Source organism: Platalea leucorodia (genome assembly GCF_965183815.1).
Source record: "Platalea leucorodia genome assembly, chromosome: 14".
NCBI classification, from domain to species: Eukaryota; Metazoa; Chordata; class Aves; order Pelecaniformes; family Threskiornithidae; genus Platalea; species Platalea leucorodia.
In genome coordinates this window covers 13,013,779-13,035,194 of record NC_138836.1, presented here as the reverse complement: position 1 = coordinate 13,035,194, position 21,416 = coordinate 13,013,779, and the positions used below count along the sequence as shown (strand labels likewise).

At 45.3% G+C, this 21,416-nt stretch overlaps 1 protein-coding gene across 1 annotated transcript in view; it reads left to right on the top strand.

Annotated features, from left to right (window-relative positions):
- DNAH9 (dynein axonemal heavy chain 9) overlaps nt 1–21,416 on the top strand; it is a gene marked incomplete at both ends in the record, with an annotated part of 219,762 nt that overhangs the window by 191,265 nt on the left and 7,081 nt on the right. The window contains 5 exons of the mRNA XM_082326558.1: nt 5,578–5,805; nt 9,464–9,655; nt 10,152–10,343; nt 11,119–11,289; nt 13,809–13,991. Coding sequence (XP_082182684.1) covers nt 5,578–5,805; nt 9,464–9,655; nt 10,152–10,343; nt 11,119–11,289; nt 13,809–13,991 — 966 coding nt within the window. The remainder of the gene's footprint in view (nt 1–5,577; nt 5,806–9,463; nt 9,656–10,151; nt 10,344–11,118; nt 11,290–13,808; nt 13,992–21,416) is intronic.

Sequence of the window (21,416 nt, the reverse complement as noted above, 5' to 3'; positions counted from 1 at the left end):
ACTAATTCTCATTGCTCCAGGAGGTGATTTGTGATAAGGCATGAAGGAGAGAGCCACTTTCAGAAATGTGAAGGGTCTCCAGTCGCTATCAGCAAAGGGCGTGCATTGTGGAGTGTGTGCTGGTGGTGCTACATATGTGGTGCTATTTCTGATGGTTACCATAGCAACACTTGCATCCTGTGATATATGTTCTGCCTTGTGAAGTACAAATACACAGAGGTGCTTGGAAGTGAATTCCCAAAGAAAAGCCTCTGGTGCTCCCACGTTCCTGCACATGCACTCTAGCCCAGATCTTGCCGCAGGCCCTCATCCTACGGTACCTGCTCTCAGTCACTCATACTCCGTAACGCAAAGTGGGGAGATAACACAGGGCAAGGTATTGTGGTAATGGTCAGTGTGCATGGGAAGATGTTTCAGATTTCTTTTTTGCTTTCTTTTCAGCAGTTTGCTTTTTAGCAGGATTTGGCCCCCATTCTCCATTTGTAAAGCAACGTAATGAATTTGAGACCATTGCCTATTTCTGCCTGCAGCACAGACCTAAACATGGGCTGTGAAAAACAGAGGTGCTGGGGAGTTGTCTTTTACCCTCGCGCAACAGCTCTTTCACAGACTTCAAAATCTGGCTAAGAAAAAATGTAATAAAGGTAAATGTGTCTTGAGGGGGTCTTACGGAATGAGGAGGACGTAAAACTGGTGCAGTGTAAACTGTACAGTGTGGTTTAGGGAGATAATATTGGTAGTGCATGAAGCCCTGACCCAAAGGAAGGTGGACAGGCTGGATTATCCCCTCTTTCTCCTGAATAAGATCTAGAGCTAGCCCATGAAATTGGTCGGAGGCAGGTTTCAAAACAAGCAAGATGAGGTGGTTCTTCGATGAACATGTAGCTCAGCTGTAATTGGTGTTAATGCAGCATTGTCTGTGTTATGTCGTTATTGATAATTGACATAACATTCAATTATTATGACCGCATCATTAGTCATGTTCTGTCAAGTTGTGTTATCTGACTGCTGAGAATTAATTTGCAGTTTCCTTCAAACCTGTGAATCCCCTCCACAGCATCTCTGTCTGTTTTTTGCAGACATACTCATTTGATCATGAATTCTTAATACCAACTCATGTTTTGCTGCATATATTCCCCTTTTCCATCACAAAAGGATAGTATATAAATGCACTCAGTTATCATTAGATTAGAAATATTCCCTAAGTCGGCTGTTAGAAGGCATTGAGACTGACAAATAATGATCATTGGTGTCATGTCAACACAAGCGAAAGCAATTATTTTTCAGCCATCTAACACCACAAAAGCAAATGTAGGAAATAACTACCAATTAAAGATGAAAATACTTAAGGTCAGGTATGTAGTCTATAATTAAACTGATACTTAATGCACAATTTTTCTTTTGCTATTCCGTTGAGCTCTTTCCCTATATTACTAAATCTCTGGCTGTTTGAAACACTTTGTTTACAGGTTTCAGTCCACTCCTACTTTATTATTGGACTTGTGTTTTTAGAGTGAGTTGGTTGCCTGGACCCTGGGGATTACCTCATCTCTTGAAATCCTAAATGCATCAGGCAAGCACTGGTGCATTAACAGTCAGATATAATTGCATTTTGTCTGCTGCTCTTCACACGATCATTGTTTACGACAGAGCAACTCTTCCCCAGAACATGATTCCTTTGCTCAGGCATCTCCTCCTTGTCTTTCCCCACACCTCAAACTCCATTTCATCCATGCAATGTGAGCACAACCCTAAATACTTTCAGGGAAGGAGACTGAATTTTTGCAGCTCTAAATAAGAAATGTTGCTCCCAGCCACGTGAAGCAGATTTGGGGCAACAGGACTGGAGGGTGCGAGACATCCATGGCTTCCTCTAACAATAATTTTCTTGACTCATGTTTCTGAAGCAGCTGCTATCTCAGAGACAGAGGCTTGACCTCTGGCAGGAGTCATCTAGCAATTTATTTGACTTAGGGCATCAAGACAGCGCCATAAAATCTTGTGCAGAAGAGGGCAATATTGAAGTTACCAAGCAGCAGAGAAGGTGTGTTTACATCTAAAACACATAGGTCTTGGGCAAGGAGACAGAAGCACAGGAACTTTTCCTGCATTCTTGGTACACTTTTTAGCCAGCCCCATACAAAAGGCAGAGGTGACACTGATTTTTGCACACAGGACTTGGCAAGGACATGGCAGCGTGCAAGGACAGTCACTGATGTGCAAAGGGGGCTGTTTCTGGATGTGGCTGAGTTTGTAGTCTCTTCTCTCCTGAAGCACCCCAGCTCCTCTGGAGAGATGTATCATCATCCAGCCCTTCCTGCCTCTTTGGCCATCTCTCAGTGCTGACCCATCCCTCCAGCATTTGCAAGTACTGCTAATAGTCTGTGACAGCAGTCCCTGCTTTGTCCCAACCCATGCCTAAAAGACCTCATGCTTTTCTACAACTGTTCATCCTCTTCTCCAGTCCTGGCTGGGATCTCTCTGTAAGTAGCTCACGAGAGGCACTTGAAACCTCCAAAGGAAAAGCCAGAAGAGAGTTTCTGTGTTCTCATGAGGGAGCTCCCTTGATGTTCCTTGATGTGGCATCAGTCTATAAAAGCACCGTACTGGGGCAGACCAAAGCACTGCCAGCCCAGTTCCCTGCCTGTGAGAACGCACATCCAGGATCTGAGGGAAAAGGTGTATAAACAGTGCAAGTGTGCAGAGATGTTTCTCCCTGTGGATCTAAGCTCATTTTCATTCTGTGATTCTCTCAACTTCCACAAAACCCTGAGACAATGAATTCACAGTTTAGTTATGTGTCATATGAAAATGTACTTCCACTTATTCTTTTTAAACTTGCAGCCTGCTCTATTCATTCCTCCATTCTTGTTCTTCACTCACTGCCTCCACTCCCATCTCCTTTCTCTCCAAATTGGGGAGTCTATATCAATTTAATGTGTCCTTGTGTGGAAGCTATATCTTTTTGGGGATGGAGAGTGAGAACTGGGTATTGTTTTCAAGATGAAGGCCCACCATGGATTTATGGAGTGGCATAATAATGTTTGCAGTTTTATTCTCTATTCCTTTGCTGACATTTGATTGCTTTCACATTGTTAAGCATTGAACTGTTATTTGCAGGAAATAACTGTAAGGACTCCGAGATCTCTTCCCTGAATGGTAATAGCTAATTCGGAACCCATCATTGTTTATATCTATAGCTAGGGTTGTTTTTCTGTGTGCGTTACTTTGCATCTATCAGCACCGAATTTCTTCTGCCATCTCATTGCCAGTCACTTAGAATGATGGCATACTTTTGCAGTTCTTTACCACCAGGTTTTATTTTCAGTACTCAAAATTACTTTATGTTATGACTAATTTTGTCAGCTCACTAATCATTTGCTCTTTCAGGTGGTTTTTGAATATGATAAGCAGATCAAACTCCATCAGTAGCTTCACACCCACTGTTTCCTGTGTCTTAACTGGTTGGTAGCCTATGGGACCTTCCCTCTTACCTGCAATAATACTGGTAACTGAAAGATAAATAGCTGATACTGATGAAAACCTAAGCATGGAGATATACTGGCCCCGTGGAGGCAACTCCTCCAATGTCCAGGGCAATGCCTGAAGCCGGTGTAGTGAGCTGCCTGCTGGAGCTCACCTTTCTAGCAACTGCAGAAGGATTTTATGGTGACAAGCTCAGATTTTGATATCCCCCTATTAGCTATCTAAAATAGGTTGGAAATTTTAGATTCCTGGTTTTCTCTAACTCATACTGTTTGTGTGTTAATTCATGGTTTATGAGAGCCCCTGCCAGTGTGCCTAGTGCATACCAAGGAGTCATGCAGCACTTCCATATCTGAGTTTCTTTAGGTTGGATACCATCTGGTCCTAGTAAATTGTTATTATTAGTTGATCAGTTTTTCAGAAAAACTCTTCATATGCTGCTTCAGTTTAAGAGTCTTTCCAATGATTAAGGGATTGGAGCATCTGTCATATGAGGAGAGGCTGAAAGAGTGGGGATTATTTAACCTCAAAAAGCAACGGCTCAGAGGGGTTTATCAGTGTGTTCAAATACCTCATGGCAGGAGGAGTACAGAAGATGGAGCCAGACTCTTCACAGTGGTGCCCAGTGAAAGAGCAAGAGGCAATGGGCACAAATTGAAATACAGGTTTCCTTTAAACATAATTCTTTTATTTTATTCTATTTTATTTTTTACTGTGAGAGTGGTTCAACACTGGCACAGGTTGCCCAGACAGGTTGTGGAGGCTTCAGCCTTGGAGATATCAAAAGACCCAACTGCATACAGTTAGCAACCTGCTCTAGCTGACCCTGCTTCGAGCAGGAGGATTGGGTGGATGATCTCCAGCCTCAGCATTTGAGTGATACCACCATGTAACACAGGCTGTAACAGTGAGATCCTCCCCAAGCTCTGCAGTGAATACTCCTGCAAATATGAGCTGTTTTGTGGTGGCCTTGCCTTTCTTGGGCACTCCCTGTACACCTTGATCATCTTGTAGTTTTATAGGCTCTCCGGTAGGTTTCTCGCTTCTGGAAAAGGCTTTATTATTAGTTTTTATGGTTTTCAGAATATTGCTTCTTAAAACCTTTTTTTGGTCTTGCCACGACTGGATTTTGTGCTGTTTCCTGTTTTTCTCATTTGGACACAATTTCCACTTTCTGAAGAATGTCATTCTACTCCTAATAGTCTCCATTACTCTGCTATTTAACCATGAGAGCTCCTTTCTGGTCCTTTTTACTGGTGATATATATTTATTCTAAGCCTCTAATATGGTTCCTTTATGTAATTTCCTTGCAGTTTATCTTTTTGGCGGCTGCTTTTAATTTAAGTTTAGCGGGTTCCTTGTCCTGTCTTTGGATGGGATAAATCACCTTCCAGAGTGCCTGTTAACACAGTCGGCTTGGATTAAACACCTGACTTTAAAATGAGGGTAGTTTTAGCCCACAAATCTCTGCTGTGTGTGACCTGCCCTGTTCCTAATATAAAAAAAGCAGTTTTCTTGCCTGGAAACTACAACACTGTATAGGACTCTAGCTGAAAAACTGAGGCATGTCTTCATCCATTTCACCATATCATCTGCATAATACTGCTTAATTTTCTGACAGATATTTTGAAGTAGTTGCATGAATAAATAAATATTTTATGTTAAAGGTCTTTGTAAAACCACCTGCTTGATTTTTTTTTCCCCAGTAACTGATATTGAGGGTCCTCACTTTTATTCTATTAAAAATGAACAAACATTTTCATTTGAGCTTGGTAGATCTGGGGAAATAACTCTACTTCATCAGCTGTACATTATTGTAACAAGAAGGAGAGTATCATCACCAAGAACACAAATAACCCAATAGCTTCATTGCTGGTGATTTATATTGATTATCTTGAGTTTAAAAGTGTACTTGATGTGACAGAATATTTGGGGCTGTGAATTACACACAGAAACTACTGGGGCAAGTACCAACTTCTAGAGCATAGCCTTGGTGGGTGCCATTCTTCAGTGTGATGGATTTGGTGCCTGCTCAGCATGGGTATAAATGGTGGGGGATTGATGAAGCCTTGTCCCCTTTGTCCCTGCCAGAACATCCACCTGGTGGCCAAGTGGCTGAGTTCTCTGGAGAAGAAGCTGGAGCAGCACAGTGAGGGCAGCCACCAGGATTTCCGTGTCTTCATTAGCGCGGAGCCGGCACCCTCCCCTGACAGCCACATCATTCCCCAGGGCATCCTGGAGAACTCCATCAAAATCACCAACGAGGCCCCGACCGGGATGCATGCAAACCTGCACAAAGCCCTTGACAACTTCAACCAGGTAGGAGTACAGCAGGGCTCACACTGCCTACAGACTGACAGGTTGGCTTGGAGCTGCTGGAGCCCCGTGTAGGGTGTGATGTGTGTGGGCATTGCTGCTCCCAGGCAGCAGACGTGCGAGTCCCTTTGCATCGTGTAGCCTCTGGATCCACCAACCCCCTCCTCTCTTCTTGAGGATCTGGGCACAGATCTCTTTCCAAGCACTGATTTTCCCAAGATAGGACTCAGGTAATCCTGAATGGCCTCTTTCTTGCAGAAGGTCACAGGATACTAGACTTCTGCCCAGTTTAGTAATTTTCTCACCTATCTATGATCCTTAGAAAGGTTATTTTGTTAGAAAAACAAACTTCTGAATGCAGCATTTGGGAGACTTTTGTCATGTTTCAATTTCATTTCTGTGTCTGTGTCACTCATTTTTGGGGAGACTTGGTGTTGTGTGCCCAAAGGCCATTCAGCTCAAAACCTTGCTGATATCAGAAGTGTTGCAAATTAGAGCTGAAATCTCCCTGCAGGCAGGACTTGCTTTGTCAGACAAGGGTAAAGTAGGCCATCTGGAGAATTGCTGGCCCACAAGAAGAATAGCCGATGGCAGGTTGCTTGTTGCTTTTATTGCATGGTGACCACATAAACACACTCCTGTTACAGCAGCCACTGTCCCCCCTCTTTGCTGCTGGAACTGCAGCTGAGTCTCTTGTGCAGGGGATACAAAAGCGAAGCATGTGGAAATGACAGGAAATATTCTTTTCTTGGTGCTGCAGAGGGTATGGATCAATGTTAGAGTTGTCATAACACAGTGATTAAATGAGCCCGCTTTGTGGCCTCGCTCAGCAGCTCTGGGCACCGCAGGGCAGGAGGCTGCCAACAGCAGCGGGGCAGGGATCAAGTGCTGGCAGCTCCCCAGGGAACAGCCTGTGTGTCAAGGCATGCCGGAGCCTGGCGTGTCTCACTGCTGGAGGCGGCTGTGCTTCTGCTGACCCTGTTTTCTGCATGCCACAAAAGGCCAAGGGCTAACTGCTCACATTTATGATGATACCTTTCCTAGAGACACAGACCATTGCGTTCTGCTGCCCTGAATGCACATTACCTGCATTCATACATCGCCGTTACCTTGGTGTGCCGACCTCTCGCAGCAGGAGGCTGCTAAACCTAGAGCAGCCAGAAGGGCCTGAAGGTACATTCACCCCTTGGACTGCCGTTTTGGATCACTAGCACTGAAGTTACTACAGGCTCTCCTTTCTGCAAGTGACTGTGCTGTGAACACACAGGGCAAACCTTGCAGGATTGCTTTCTTTTCTCTCCATACAACCTCTTGTCATTTGGGGCCAGGCAGGAGCAACCCCAGCCTATTGTGGACCCCAGGCACTGGTCCATAGGGCAGAGAAATGGGGGCAGCTCACAACTATTTTTGCACTTAGACATTGGCATGGAGGGAACCGCGAGCGCAGGAGCTAACATTGCTGAGCAGGTGAGGTGGGGAGGCACCACGCAAGGACTAATGTGAGTAGTCAGGGAAGATTATTCCATTTTTATCTACTGTCGTTCATCATCTTGAACTCCACAAAACATCCTGGAGAGCAAGGGAGGGGAGAACCTTCACCCCAAGTAACGTTTCCATCCTGCCTCTGCTCATTTCAATCAGATAGTAATTAGCATTTTCTAAATTGCTGGAGTATTATAAAACGTCTCTTATCAGAAATACTGGAGCGAGCGGGTGGGGCCCTTTACACCTCATTTCCCTGCTTCGTACAGAATAGATGTTCAAATTTAGCTTTCAGCTGAAAGCCACAAAGAAGGCCCATTATTCTGTGCGAGGAATATTGTTCTGCTTTTTAGCTGAAGAAAAATGCACAACTAAATAGAGAGGCCAAATGAGACTGAGCTGGATTCTTACTCAGTGTTCATTCAAGCAAGCTCCCCTTGAAGTCCAGGGGCATTTTCTGAAACGAGAAAGGTGCTCAGCACATATTTGAATGAGTTCTTCATCAGGTTGCTGATAATGAAGGGAGCTTAGAGTGCTGTCTCATCAAGGGGAAAACAGGGTTTGGGATGTTCTTGATCATCTTATGCAGTTAGTAAATGTCTTGCATACTTTAGAGTAATAGATTCCCCCTTTTCAGCACAGAGTCTGAGCTCTGTTATGCTCCCGAGCTGATTAAAGGTCTAACATTGTATTTTTTTAAGATAAAGACAATGAAGGGAAGTCACATGGGCACCCTTTGTAGTCTTTGTCACACAGCAGAGTGGACTTAAAGGGGCTGTCCCTGAGGAGGGAGGATGGAGGGGCTGGTATAGCTACTCCCTCCTTGCTCAGCTGCTTGCTCAACTGTGCACATCAGAGCCACCGCACCCTGGACATGCTGTTCCCAGGGAGCGTTTACAGAGACATGGGTGGAGGTGCAGGGAAGCCTTACCCAACATGTTCATCTCCCAGGTCTGTGGACATCTGTACTCTTGGCAATGGGAGATCCCATCAGGTTCCTGCCAAGGGGCAGGGGATCCGCTGCTCAGCTACACTGCTCTTGCCAACGCAGAGTGAGGGCCAGAGCTTTCCAAGCCTCCACCTGGCTTCAGTCACAGAAAGGGTGTTCAGCTTCCCCAGCGAGAGCTGAGCTTCAGCCTCATGCCATGCACACAGCCCCAGTCCTTTATCCCTTCTGCTCCTCTGCTCTCCTGTAACAGTGATGCTCGCGCTGCTGGGAACAGGCATGGCTGCCCAGGCTTCCCCTTGGTGCCTGCCTGCTGAGACGTTGCTCCCAGCACTGTTCAAGATTCTTTGGAGACTGGTTACCTTTGTTGATTTTCATTGATTAAATGACTCAGGCTCCCACGCCCCCCACCTCCGACATCACAATTCAGCCTACTCGTTTGTAGATATTCGAACTTTAAACATCACCTGGAAGTTGGGAAAGGAAGCACCCGTTGCTGTGCTGGCTTTAAAGTGCTGCATTAGATTTTTTTTTTTTTTTTGCAAGTGTTTGATCTCCCCTGCTTGGATTTTTAGCTGTTTCTTGCATCCCTGCTTTGGTGTGCTGCGCAAGGTTGTGCCACCAGTGAATACACTGCTGCAGTACAGAGCCGGGCTGGCTTTGTGCAGAGGGTGACAGCAGCAGGAGCACAGCCTGTCCGGGAGAACTCCCTGCTGCGTCAACCCTGCAGCTCAGAGAAATGCTGGCCCAAGGAAACCTTTTGTACTCAAGGGGCAGGATGGACTTTAGTTCTTCCAGGTACAGTCATCCTCGGTAGGAGCCTTGCTTAGGGCTGTGGTCCCAGTCATGCTGCTGGCACGCTTCCCTGTGTGGTGCCTCGCTGCCTCTCCCTGCCATGGGATGTAAGGCACATGCAGGTGATGGGGTGTTGGGTGGGTACATGTTTTCATCCCTTCTTAGCTGTCAGCATGTGTTCCTGTACAAAGCCACTTTGAATTGGAAAAGAAAATATTAATTTATAAAATATGCATCAGAATTTGCTGGTAAATTTGCAATGCAAAGCCACTAACTTAGAAAATTAGTGAATGTGTATTTTGCACAGAAATGAACTGATTGGGCAAATCAATTTACCCCTGTACAAAGTCCGGTGTATTTGGGAGGCCCTGAGAGTTGCTGAGACAGAGGGTGGTGTGGACTGACTTACACAGCCCTGCCTCTCTGCCTGTATTGCAGGATACCCTGGAGATGTGCACACGGGAGAATGAGTTCAAGAGCATCCTGTTTGCCCTCTGCTATTTCCATGCTTTGGTGGCAGAAAGGCGCAAGTTTGGTCCCCAAGGCTGGAACTGTTCCTACCCCTTTAACGCTGGAGACCTCACTATCTCTGTGAACGTGCTACATAATTACCTGGAGGCCAGCTCAAAGGTGTGTGAATCAAAGGTGGGCTGTTTGGTGGCTTTTAACCACCAGTGGTGGACTGGCTTGTGCTGAAACTCCTTGGAAGTCTCCTTAAATGCCATTTGCTTGGTATCTTTGGTTTTATAACTTCACAGTTTGGCATACCTTTCTGGTGGGATGGGAAGCTTCAGTGCCACTCACATCTGTAGCAGCTTACAAAGCACAGCAAATAGTGCCTGTGGTCTTTATTCATTGAAAATACATAGTAGTCTTTGGTTTAACAGAGCTTAGAATGAATTTACATTTCAGTGCGAAACTGCACAAAATCTGTGCTGTGATCCAGTTTTCCTTGGGCAGGATTTAACTACTACCTAATGTTTGTTTACTTAGAAAACTGATATAGTGAAGTGGAAGCACTCACTGTGCAGATCAGTGCTTAGTGCTGTAGCCTACAGCTCAACGACATGGCTGGTGGAGCTCTGGCTGCCTGAACCCCTTCATGTCCTCCTGGTTCATTCTTCAGGTCCCATATGATGATTTACGCTACCTCTTTGGTGAGATTATGTATGGAGGTCACATTACAGATGATTGGGACAGGCGGCTTTGCAGAACCTATTTGGAAGAATTTATTAAGCCAGAAATGCTGGAGGGAGAACTCCTCCTTGCTCCAGGATTCGCCCTCCCAGAGAACATGGACTATAATGGCTATCATCAGGTAAGTTCTTTGTTTTCTGGCATTATTTATATACATAAATGTAATGTCTTTCATAACTGCCCTATAATCTGCCTTAGGAGGCAGTGAATAGGACTGCAGTGTTTCAGCACACCTCCTGTTATTTCCCATTATGTTCTGTTTCTGTAGACGTTTCAGCATTCCCTTGGATGAACCAAGTCGAATGGTAATTTGCTACTTCATCAGGGGCTCATTCTGTTCATGCATGAATAGAACAACAGTATTGGTTCTTGAGACTTGAGCGGGTCTCCTAGAAAATTACATCCACATACTGTTTGCTAAAATGGCCTTTTCAAGCTCCTTTTATCATCAGTTTTGATGAGAAACACTGAAGGGTCTTGTTAATCTACTTACTGATCTCATCTCTTCTTTGTACACAAATGTGGTAGCAGAGATAGGCATATTAGGCTGTTTTTGTTCATAAAACTTAACTACTGGAAGCTAAATTCCCACAAGAGATTTCAGGATACTGATGCTGAAATGCACAGCGGATAATTGCTAGAGAAGGTCCAGGCCTGAGATATGTAGCCAAGCCAAACTTTAGCAATTACTAAATTTTCACAGCAGGAATAGAAGCAGTTCTGTAAACAATTGTACAGTCCTTTCTCCCGTCGGTTCACTGTTGTTTCAGCCACCAGCAGAGTTATATCAGCCTGGGCTTAGTTACTCAGGTGGGTGATAATTCCAGCGCCATGAACTCTGCAGGCAAAGTGCCCTGGACCCTGTATGTAACCTGAACCTGAATTTCTCTGTACAGTACATAGACGATGCCTTGCCTCCAGAGTCTCCTTATCTGTATGGTCTCCATCCCAATGCTGAGATTGGCTTCCTTACCCAGACCTCAGAGAAGCTCTTCCGCATCGTGTTGGAGATGCAGCCCTGGACCACCAGCATGGGTGAAGGAGGAGTGGTGACCAGGGAAGAAACGGTGAGAGTGGTAGAGGAAGCAGCTGTTGAATTTTGACACTTGTCTCATTCATAAGTAGTCCTGTCTAGCTCAGGTTTGTCTCAAAACTGCTTATTATAATGTCCAGCCTTTGCTGGATACAAAGCGAGTGTCTAAACGCACTAGCCTTATATTATGCAGAACATCACCATGGTGGGACGTAATTGGAGTGTTGTCAGTAATAGGACAGTGGCTTTTAATTACCCCCCTGAACTGCAGTGCCTTCATTATCATCTTGTGAAACACTGCAAATAAACCTTCTATGGACTCCACTGTCTCTGAGCCACTGGTCCCTTTGTACCATGCTGTGACTGGCATACCAATGGGCTCCCTGAGTGCACCGTCTGCCAGGTACAACGTGCCACCCAGAGATCAGCCCACCTCTTACTGCTGCTGCTGGGTCCCACCCAGCTCCCAAGCTCCCAGGGGCCTTGTGATTTCTTATTTCCAGCTGAATTCCCTCACTATGCCGATGTACCAGGCTGATCTCAGCCCTTCCTCTCGAAACTCACAGCTCATTAAAGTCTGGCCCAAGCATTCATAACAGGATCTGAAACCAGCCAACACTTGCTCCGTTTTTTATTTCTGCGGTCTTAAGATCCCAGCTCTGTGTTTCAAGCTTTGCAAATTAATGAATGGCTAATAGAAAGTCTGTGGTTTCACACATGCTTCCTTTGGTGTGGTGTGGAGCTGGGGAACTTACTGCCTTTGCCTAAGGGGCTCTTAGAAGTGCTGGGCATGTTCAATTCTCAGTTCATACTGGAATTTGAGGTGAGGGAAATAATCCAGAGGTAGCAAAGCCAAAGGAGATGCTCAAAGATAGCAAACGTGACTACCTCTTCTCCCCTCCCAGTCTTTTTGCTATTGAAATACAATTAAACTCCTTGGCCAGAGAAGCAAAATTATCAGTGAGTGATCCAGCAGTGGTTTCACAAGGCATGGCTACCCTGCAGACTCCTGGTGACAGTCAAGAAGACTGTCACAGGAGCACAGAAGTCCTCATGGCTTTCATGATCCCTCAGAGAAGAAAAGCTGCCTGAAAGCAACCTGAGTGTGGCCCCACTGCACTGCGTTGTGCCTGGGGGGATGCTCCCACAGCTAATTTTCTTCTGGAGGTGATCTCTCTCATTATTTGAACTATAACCGGCACTGGCTGTACCCCTTTCACTTGCTCCTCAAATGAGAGTGAGTTAAGAGTTGTCTCTTAGCTCCTCCATTTGAGGATTTCCAGTCCCTGGTTTTAGGGAGTTTGCAGGGAAACTGTGAGCCTGTCATTTTCCTGAGGCTCTGACAAGTCCAGTTACTCCCACATGTTTCTGAGGCCACATTACAGAAAATGAGCTGTAATTGTGAAAAAATCAGAGCCAAAGGGATTTGCAGGGGAACTTCAAATTAGAGGATATTTCTATATTGCACCTCAGGTGCAGCTGAAAAGCTTTTCCAGCCGAGCTTTAACTTTAGCCACCTAGCTGGTTGCAATAACAGCCTACACATCGTCACCTCTTCGTAACATCTGACACGAATGTGGAGGGTTTGGAGGAGCAGCAATGGGAGGAAATTGGAGTACAGAGTCCAAGATATGAATGTCGGTGGGCATGGCAATAAAATCACCCTAGGCTGCCTCTGTCACTGGCTGGCAGCTGTCACTGGCACCAGCACACCAGGTTTTGCACATCAGATTGCAAAATTGTACCTGTGTGTTGTGTGTTATGTATTCCTGAAAAATCCGCAAGAAGCAGAAGTCTTGCTCAGGTTCCAGCACAGAAGTAAAGCAAAGCATTATGTGAGAGACTTCCATACCAAGTTGCCGAGTGGTCCACGTAAACCTGAGAGATACAGGTGATCCCATTAAGACTAGGGTCTTCATACCTCATGATCAATCAGGAAAGTTTTTGTCTGTTTTATTTATTTCTTAGACACTAGAAACATCCTGTTGCATTGGAGCTTTCCCTGTTTAGTATTTAGAGATACAAAGCACCGTTTCCAAATCAAGCTGTAATGTTGACCAGAAAATAATTTTATTTCATTATGTTTTTCTTCCATGGCTCTTAGTTCAGAATGCCAAATTCAGCTTAAAATTCAATTTTATATAATCACCTCTCTCTATCAATATACCACAGAAAAACAGCTCATAAGCTCAGGTGTCCTGAGGCTCAGCTGAGGCTATAGCCCCATCCATCTTCTTGCATTGAATCTGACCTTAGGAGAAGTAAGAATACAGGCTTAAGACCTAAGAAGAAAGGAGACTGCTACATGTCACGGTGACATTTTTAAACCATCATTTTGAAAGCTTCTCATCTGACATTAACTTTTATAAGCACTGGAATTTTAATAGGATGGGGCAAGCTCTTTGAAAGGTGCCATGCCCAGCGCAGCTGACACTGATTGTTTTCGGAGACACTAACTGGCAGATGGAGTTTTCATCCTGTGTTCAGGCAGCTGTCAGCTGAGAAGGCCCAGTGGGTTGTTCACTAACATCCCTCACTCTTTTCGGCACACAGGTGAAAGCTGTGCTGGAAGAGATGTTAGAGAAATTGATGGATGAGTTTAACATCACAGAACTGATGGCAAAGGTGGAGGAGAGGACACCGTACATTGTGGTTGCCTTCCAGGAATGTGAGCGCATGAACATCCTCACCAGTGAAATAAAGCGCTCTCTCAAGGAACTGGATATGGGGCTGAAGGTAGGAGCTCTGGATGCTTGCGACTGCAGCGTTGTAAAATCTTGATGAATGGAAAAGGTGCTCAGAGAATAAAAGGGGTCATGCTCTGTATTCAGCACTGCTGGCTGCAAAACCAACTTGACTCCATGGGGAAGCGTTCAGAGATGGATTTGAAAGAGCACATTGTCCACAGGCCATGAGCACAGGCACTGGGAGAGGTTAAAGATGCACATAGCAGTGACTGCATTTGGGAACACAGACCAAGCACTTCTAGCCGCCCTGTAGCACAGCAACAATAGGCCACTCAGAAATTGAGACGTGGTCTATTTAAAGGTAAGCGAAAAAATCACCTTTTCACAAAATGCCCTGTTACCGGGGGGGGGGCACTTGTAACAAAGTGTCATTAAAGGCACAAGCTGAGCTGAAATCAAAGGAAGGATTGGTCATGTGTAAGGACAAAAAATGTCCAGAGCTATAAGAGAAAAAGCCTAAAAACTCAAGAGTTTTGGAAAAGATACAACTCCCTTTTCTGGGTATGAGTCATTTGCTAATGGATTAGGGTCAGGAGCAGACTTTCCCTATGGAGATGCTGTCCGTGATTGCTCCACCCACAATTGTTTCTCCACCCTGATAAGAAACTAGACTCTGCTCCAGGAAGATGTTGTCTGTGTCCCTCTGGGTGGTGGCTTTGGCCATTGCTTATGGAGAACAGCGAGGAGCTCGGAGGCTGGCAGGACACACCAGGTAGGATGCAAATTTCTGGGTGTAGCAGGATGTGCAAGCGGGCTGCATCCACTGATAGGGGAAGTCATCTGCTAAATGCCCTCCCAGGCAGCTGGTGGGACAAAATATAAAAGGCTACTGACTGCCCATTAGGGGATAAACCAGCATAGATCAGACTGCACTGCGAGTAAGGACCTGCCTAGGCAGCCCTGGTGCCCTGTAGCAACACTTCCCCTTCCCCTTGTCATCCCAAAAGACTCTTCACCATAGCCAAGTGCTGTACCTCCCTTAGAAAGGCCTAAATGTAGCAGAAGAATGCTGCCTGGAGCTTGCAGCACAAAGCTGGTGGCTTCAACGCTACCCCAATGCCTTCCCTGTATCACTAACACAAAGTTGCTCCCTGGATGAGTTCATGGTGTGAGGCAGCAACTAAGGACATCAGTAGCTGGGCATTCCCTGTTCCATCATTTCCTGAATGACAGGTTGTCATCCCATTTCACCAAAATGCTCAGCTTGCAAAAAAACTTTGCATAGCATGGGAACCATCGCACTTGAAGGAACTGCAACTATTTTGTAAGACGCCATTAGCAGAAAGAGCTGGGAGGTGAGCAAGGAGGACCTGTCTTGAGACCGAATGACAATCCGAACCCACTCCTGAGGGCAGCTCTGAAGAGAGATCTTCAAAGGGCATATCTGCAGCGTGCACACAGGGGTGCTAGGGTTGGCTCTGTGATTTTAGGTAGCTGCAGCTCTGCAGGGGTAGGACTAGGCTGCTTGTAAATCCCAGCTGCGTTGTGCTGTGCACTGTGAACCCAGCAGCTTGGGCCCATGCTAGCTCAGACTTTTTTGCATTGCATTCGCTGCTGATGCTTATTGCATTGATTAAAGAGAGAGACATATCATATACACTTCGTGGTGGCCCAGTATGTACAATCCATTTTAAAATAGGCTGATATTTATGTAGTCAATTATTATAAACAGATTTCCTTTATTTTCTAGCATAAGGCAGTGGAATTGAAAATTCAGTTTCCTGAGACAGGTAAACAGAAGTGATTTAATGTTTCAGTCCTGGAGCACCAAACAAGATATAATTGTAACTGGGACAATATGTAGCAATTAGATTTAATGTGGAGAAGAATAAGCTATTTAATATTGGTAGGGGGAATAAGCGGATGCATGGGCTTACATAAACCACAGACAAAATAAACCACAGACAAAATAAACCACAGAAATCAGGCAGTAATAGAGGGTGCAAATTTCTCCACAAAACCCTGCCACAAATCATAGCAGGGAATTGAGATGGTATGTGCAGAAAAGGCACCTCTAATGACTACACAGGTTGGTCCCAACAGCCTCAGTACCTACGGTGTGATCCGGAGACATCACACAGCCAGGACTTAAGGACTACTGAAGAGCAAATGAGTAGCAGTATCTATTCGTGTTAGCATTTCTTCATCTTATGTATGTGGAAGAGACAAATTTGAAGGGTCTGAGATACCACCAGCCTTCGGCTGGGGCTGCATGGCTAGAAGGCGTGTCCCCTGGGTGGTGGATAGGAGATCCCTCTCTGGAGGGTGCACCAGATAAAAATTGAAGAAGGTGCCGCGAACCAATGCAGCCTAAGGGAAGGCCACCCTGACAGAAAAACCACTGGCCCTCCAAGTCATGGGGGTTGGGCAGGAGGCCAACTACCTCCTCCCGGAAAAAAAAAAAAGTTGCAGAAACAACAAGCATCAGAAATGGCGGGGATGGAGAAAATCGGTAACGAAGTGAGGAGGAGGAGATGGAGCTGGATCGGTCGTGTCCTGAGGGGGAAACCGACGGAAGACTGCGCTGTGGCCCTTGACTCCAGAGCACGCAGCCGCGGACCGATCAAAGTGGAAGAACGATGTTCGCGCCTTGTGAGCCTCCTGGCACTGAGACAATTCAGATCAGAGATACCACCAGTGGGCAATTCTTCTGTGCCTGCAAGCAAATGGTGCATGTGGGTCCCTGCAGAGCTGAGTTAGACATCTTGCATGACCCACACCACTGCCCAGCACCCCCCAATGGGCCCTTCCCATGCCTTGGGTACCACATAATGGCCAGGGGATGCTTGGCCCTGCTGTTGGCTCTTTCTGTAGGCAGTGCTGCTGTCCTGACTTGACAGCTAGGTCTCACACACAGTTTGGGAGAGAAATCATTCTTTAATTTTTCCTTTTGAGAGCAGCTCCTATGAGAGCTGTTAATGCATGTTAATCTCTGGGATTGGGGATCTTTACTGACGGCACTCAGAGGAGGAGAGTTTACGTAACAGGAACCACAGATCTCAGAAGAGAATAAATAAAACACAGAGAAAGCAAGTTTTATTGTTTTTAACTGATTATCTGCTGAAAGAAGGCGATTTAGAAATGTCATGCCTAATTTGAATTTTTGAATAATTCATTGTGTCTGTGTAGCGGAAAGTGATTGTTTGGTCCAAAAATAGGACACATCCCATTAAGAGGAAAAGAAATTGCAATAGACTGGTAGCCATCAAAAATAACTGGCATGTTGCATTTCAAAGCCCTTTGTTCTGGACGACTTCGGTGAGACCAGAGGCTGGGCTGAAACACTTGCATGTTAATATTGTATCCAGTGTAATTTTTGCAAGCAGATTTTCTATTTTGCAACTTCAGTGAAGGCTAAGCCTCCAAAATGAGGAAAATAAATATTATAAAAGGATAAAGTAAGACCAAATTTTGTAGGGCTAGCTGGATATTTCACTGTATCAAGTGAAAATAACCTTAACTGAGAAAACAATTTGTGACAATAGTCTGCTTGTCTTGAGGGAATGTCTGCAGGCTGATTAGGATTTCCTTCAAGGGTGTCTTTAATGAAAAGTACTCCCAGCATTTCGGGGAAAAAAAAAAGTAACTAACGCGAATCATTCTGGATGCACTTTAGTATTCAGCATCTGAAATGCAAATTTATGCATAATTGTGTTTGGACAACTATATGAGATAGCTGCTATAGATGCTTTGAACCCTCATAGGAGACTCCAACAAGTATGCTTGAGTGCGCAGGCTTTAAAAATTGCTTTTCTTAAGCCTTCCTGAGAATTACATTTGCTAATTGATTTGTTTCCTGAAAATAAAACTAGACAGGATATACGATCATGAGGATTATGTCTTTAAATCAATTTGACTGCTTGCATACATTTTGCAATATTTTTACCTGCTTTAAAAACTTCCCAGGAGTGCAAAATACTTCTGTCGCTATTAGAAGGCCCTGTGGTTCTCAGTGTTCTGCTGTGATCAGTGCAGTACTTTGCCCCTCAGGCTTTTTTTTCTTCCCGCATGGTCTTGCCATGACTTTAGCCAGAGACCAGCCTATTGAATAGGTCCTCTCAGGGTCTAAGTTCTCCTGGGATGGGAGATGATGACCCATGTGATATGAATGAAGAAGGAACCACAACCTTCAGAGTTCATGTGCCAACAGAAGTTATTAAATAACAAAGCCATGGCAACTGCCCCCTGATGAGGTCCAATCATTTTGACAGCCTTGTGAAGGTCATTACCAGACCCTCTGATTAGACATGGCCGTGCTTTTCTGTTGTGTGAGCTTTAATTGTGGGTCAGTACATTGTCTTAAAGTGTGTTATAAATTGGAACAGCTCAGGTCCCTAAGAGGAAATGCACAGGGTATGCACTGCCTTCGTATTTCTTTGTCACTTCATGGCAAATATCAAAATGAGAAATCTTTAATTCGTGTTTGACTCTTTGCTTGGAATTACCCTGGATTTTAAAGACCTTTTACCAGGTAACCCATCACTTTCAGATTCCCTACAAATGTAAAACCATTGAACAGAAATAATGAGATGATTTACTGGCAGAGACTTACCTGGTCCCTGCTCACATGAAATGACAGAAGATGATGTGTGTTTTGAAAGGTGGTTACAGTTGTTCCTCATGTTTTAGGACTAATTGCAAACAATCTTTCCACCTTTTCATTTAACCCTATTTGTTGCTTTTAGCTTCAAGACTGTTGAAACAAAAACCATCTTAAAACCTTTGTACACATGATTTTCTCTGTCCACCAGAAATCTATTCTCCATGGGGAAACCCAATAGGTTCAGATGCTTGCTGCATTTAAAAGCTTACTACTTTTAACAAGTCATCTTTGGTGCAGAGGTTTAATAATGTCTTGTGCCAGTCCATCCTTTTGAGAGATGAACTTTTCCCAGGGAGGGCATTTCTGCATGGGAAACCACAGATCTCTGTGGGCAGCTCTGAGTGGGGATCCCAGGGCTGCAGTGGTTCCAGGCACGGGGGCAGTACAAAAGTGCTCTCAGCTCTGATTTGAATTGGTGGGTGCTGAGGAGACGCATCCCCTTGAAGTACTGCCCTTGTTTATTGGCAGACAAAATTAATTTTATTGTGGATGTTCAGAAAATTTTACAGCAGAAATAAAAAAAAAGGGAAAAAAAAAAAAAGCTAAATGCTGCTGAAAGGTCTGAAGTGCTAGAGTGGACATTTTCAGTGCCTTAATTCAGCTGAAACCCTTCCTCCGTTTGATAAGACACAGTGTGTGGTGTAGATGTGCATTCAAGCCCTTTGTTTTAGCTATCATCCCGCAGCTCTGAGTGTTGCATTTGCAACTGCGTGGCTCAGAGGGTTCCTGTTCCGATGACAAGTTGTCTTCCAAGCTCGGGAATCTCTGGTCTCTTTGCAGTGTACGTCCTTTGAGAAAATGCTCGCTAACCCAAGAGTGCCGGCATGCTGGTTTGCCCTAAGACTTGATCACTCAGCACTGAGCCCACTTCCACTCGTTAGTGCCAGATGCAGTATGGGCCATCAACAAGGGCACTCATTACTGCTCTCCCATGGTCCAATTGGGTGTCTAACTGTGATCTTGTCCTACTGTAGACGGTCAGCGTGATCTGCAGATTAGAGCTCTGCGGGGCATGGTCAGCATAGGAACAAACTGCAAAGATTTTTAACTGCTGGACTCTAACAAGCATTGCTAAACATGTGTTGGGGTTGCTTTAAGTGGATTTCAACTTTTGCTAAGGCTTCATAGATTTTTTGTGGCCTCAGTAAAGGGCACCTCTGCTGACCTGATGGCTGGAGGCACTGAAGTCCTGTGAAAGAACAGTTGGAATTTTTTTAATGTGAATAGACTGACCCAATTCCCTCGCCCTTGTTCTCAGCAACGGCTCAACTGATTTCAGTTAATCTTTCCAAAAACACTCAGCCTGAGGCAAAGAGAAATTGTAAGTCAGATAAATTTTGGCAAAATGATAAGGGGACAAATGTAAGTATTTATAATGGAAACCAGAGATCAACATTAACTAGAAGTCTCCAAACTGTTATGGTGTGTTGTACCCCTTTAGCGCTGCATGGGGCTTGCAAAGATTTAAATTGTGAAGGGATTACATACCTGTAGAAGCTGAGCCTGAATTTGCAAGTTTTTGCCTTTGCAGACTGCTTGGCTTGGGCATCACAGAATCACGGATTAGTTGTTCTGGAGATCATCTAGTCCAACCCTGTGCTCAAAGCAGGATCAGGTAGGACAGGTTGCCCAGGACCGCGCCCTGCTGGGTTTTGAAAATTTCCAAGGGTGGAGACTCCACAGCCTCTCCGGGTAGCCTGTTCCAGTGTTCAACCACTCTCACAGTAAAAAAGTTTCTACTTGTGTGTCAATGGAATGTCCTGTATTTTAAGTTGTTCCCATTGCCTCGTGTCCTGTCACTGGACACCACTGAGAAGAGGCCGGCTCCATCTTCTTTACTTCCTACCATCAGATATTTATAGATATTGAAAAGATCCTCCCTAAGCCATCTCTTCTTGAGGCTGAACAATCCCAGCACTGGACCCAGCATGCCAGATGTGACCTCACCAGTGCTGAGCAGAGTGCTGCCATTAACCTGCTGGCAATGCTTCTCCTAATGCGTCCCAGGACACTGGTGGCCTTCTTTGCTGCAGGGGCACATTGCTGACTCATGGTCAGCTTGTCACCCACCAGGACTCCCAGGTCCTTTCCTGCAACTGCTTTCCAGGCAGGTGGTCCCCAGTGTGTACTGGAGCACGGGGTTATTCCTCCTCAGGTGCAAGACTCAGCATTTCCCTCTGTTGAACTTCATGAGGTTCCTCTCAGCTCAATTTTCCAGCCTGTTCACATCCCTCTGAATGGCAGCACACCCATCTTTGGGTATCATTGGTGACTCTGTGGAAGAGTGTAAAGGGGTAATAGTCTGAAGGCTGGAAAAACCTCAGCAGTCTTTCCACAGTGTCCTGGATCCAAGCTCCAAGCATGCAGTAAATGTCCCCAGACAGCAAGACAGGTTGGCAGATGGGGGCCTCTGTCCTCTGCAGCAGGGAGTCACCTACTACTGTCACTCACTGAGCTCTCCTGTGCTGTTGCATGGCTCAGGCTCCATCAGCATGGCTGCTTTGATGGATAGAGTTCCCAACCCTTCGTCTCCTACCTAGACACTGAACCTATTCTGTAGCTGCAGATCTGCAGGGGGAACAGAAGCCTTGCTCCTGTTGCTGGCAGTCACAAGCTTCCAGCCTTAGCCATCATGGGAGTCTCCCTTTCCCAAGCAGATAGGTACAGGCTCTGCTTGCCTTCCTTCGATACTGTTGGGAGTTGAGGCTTCTCTTGTATCTGCAGGGTCTCAGAGAAGATCCAGTTGTTCTCTTTCTCATCATCTCTGATGCTAAACAGTTTGCTGGCCTCCTTCTGCAGATCCTTTACTTG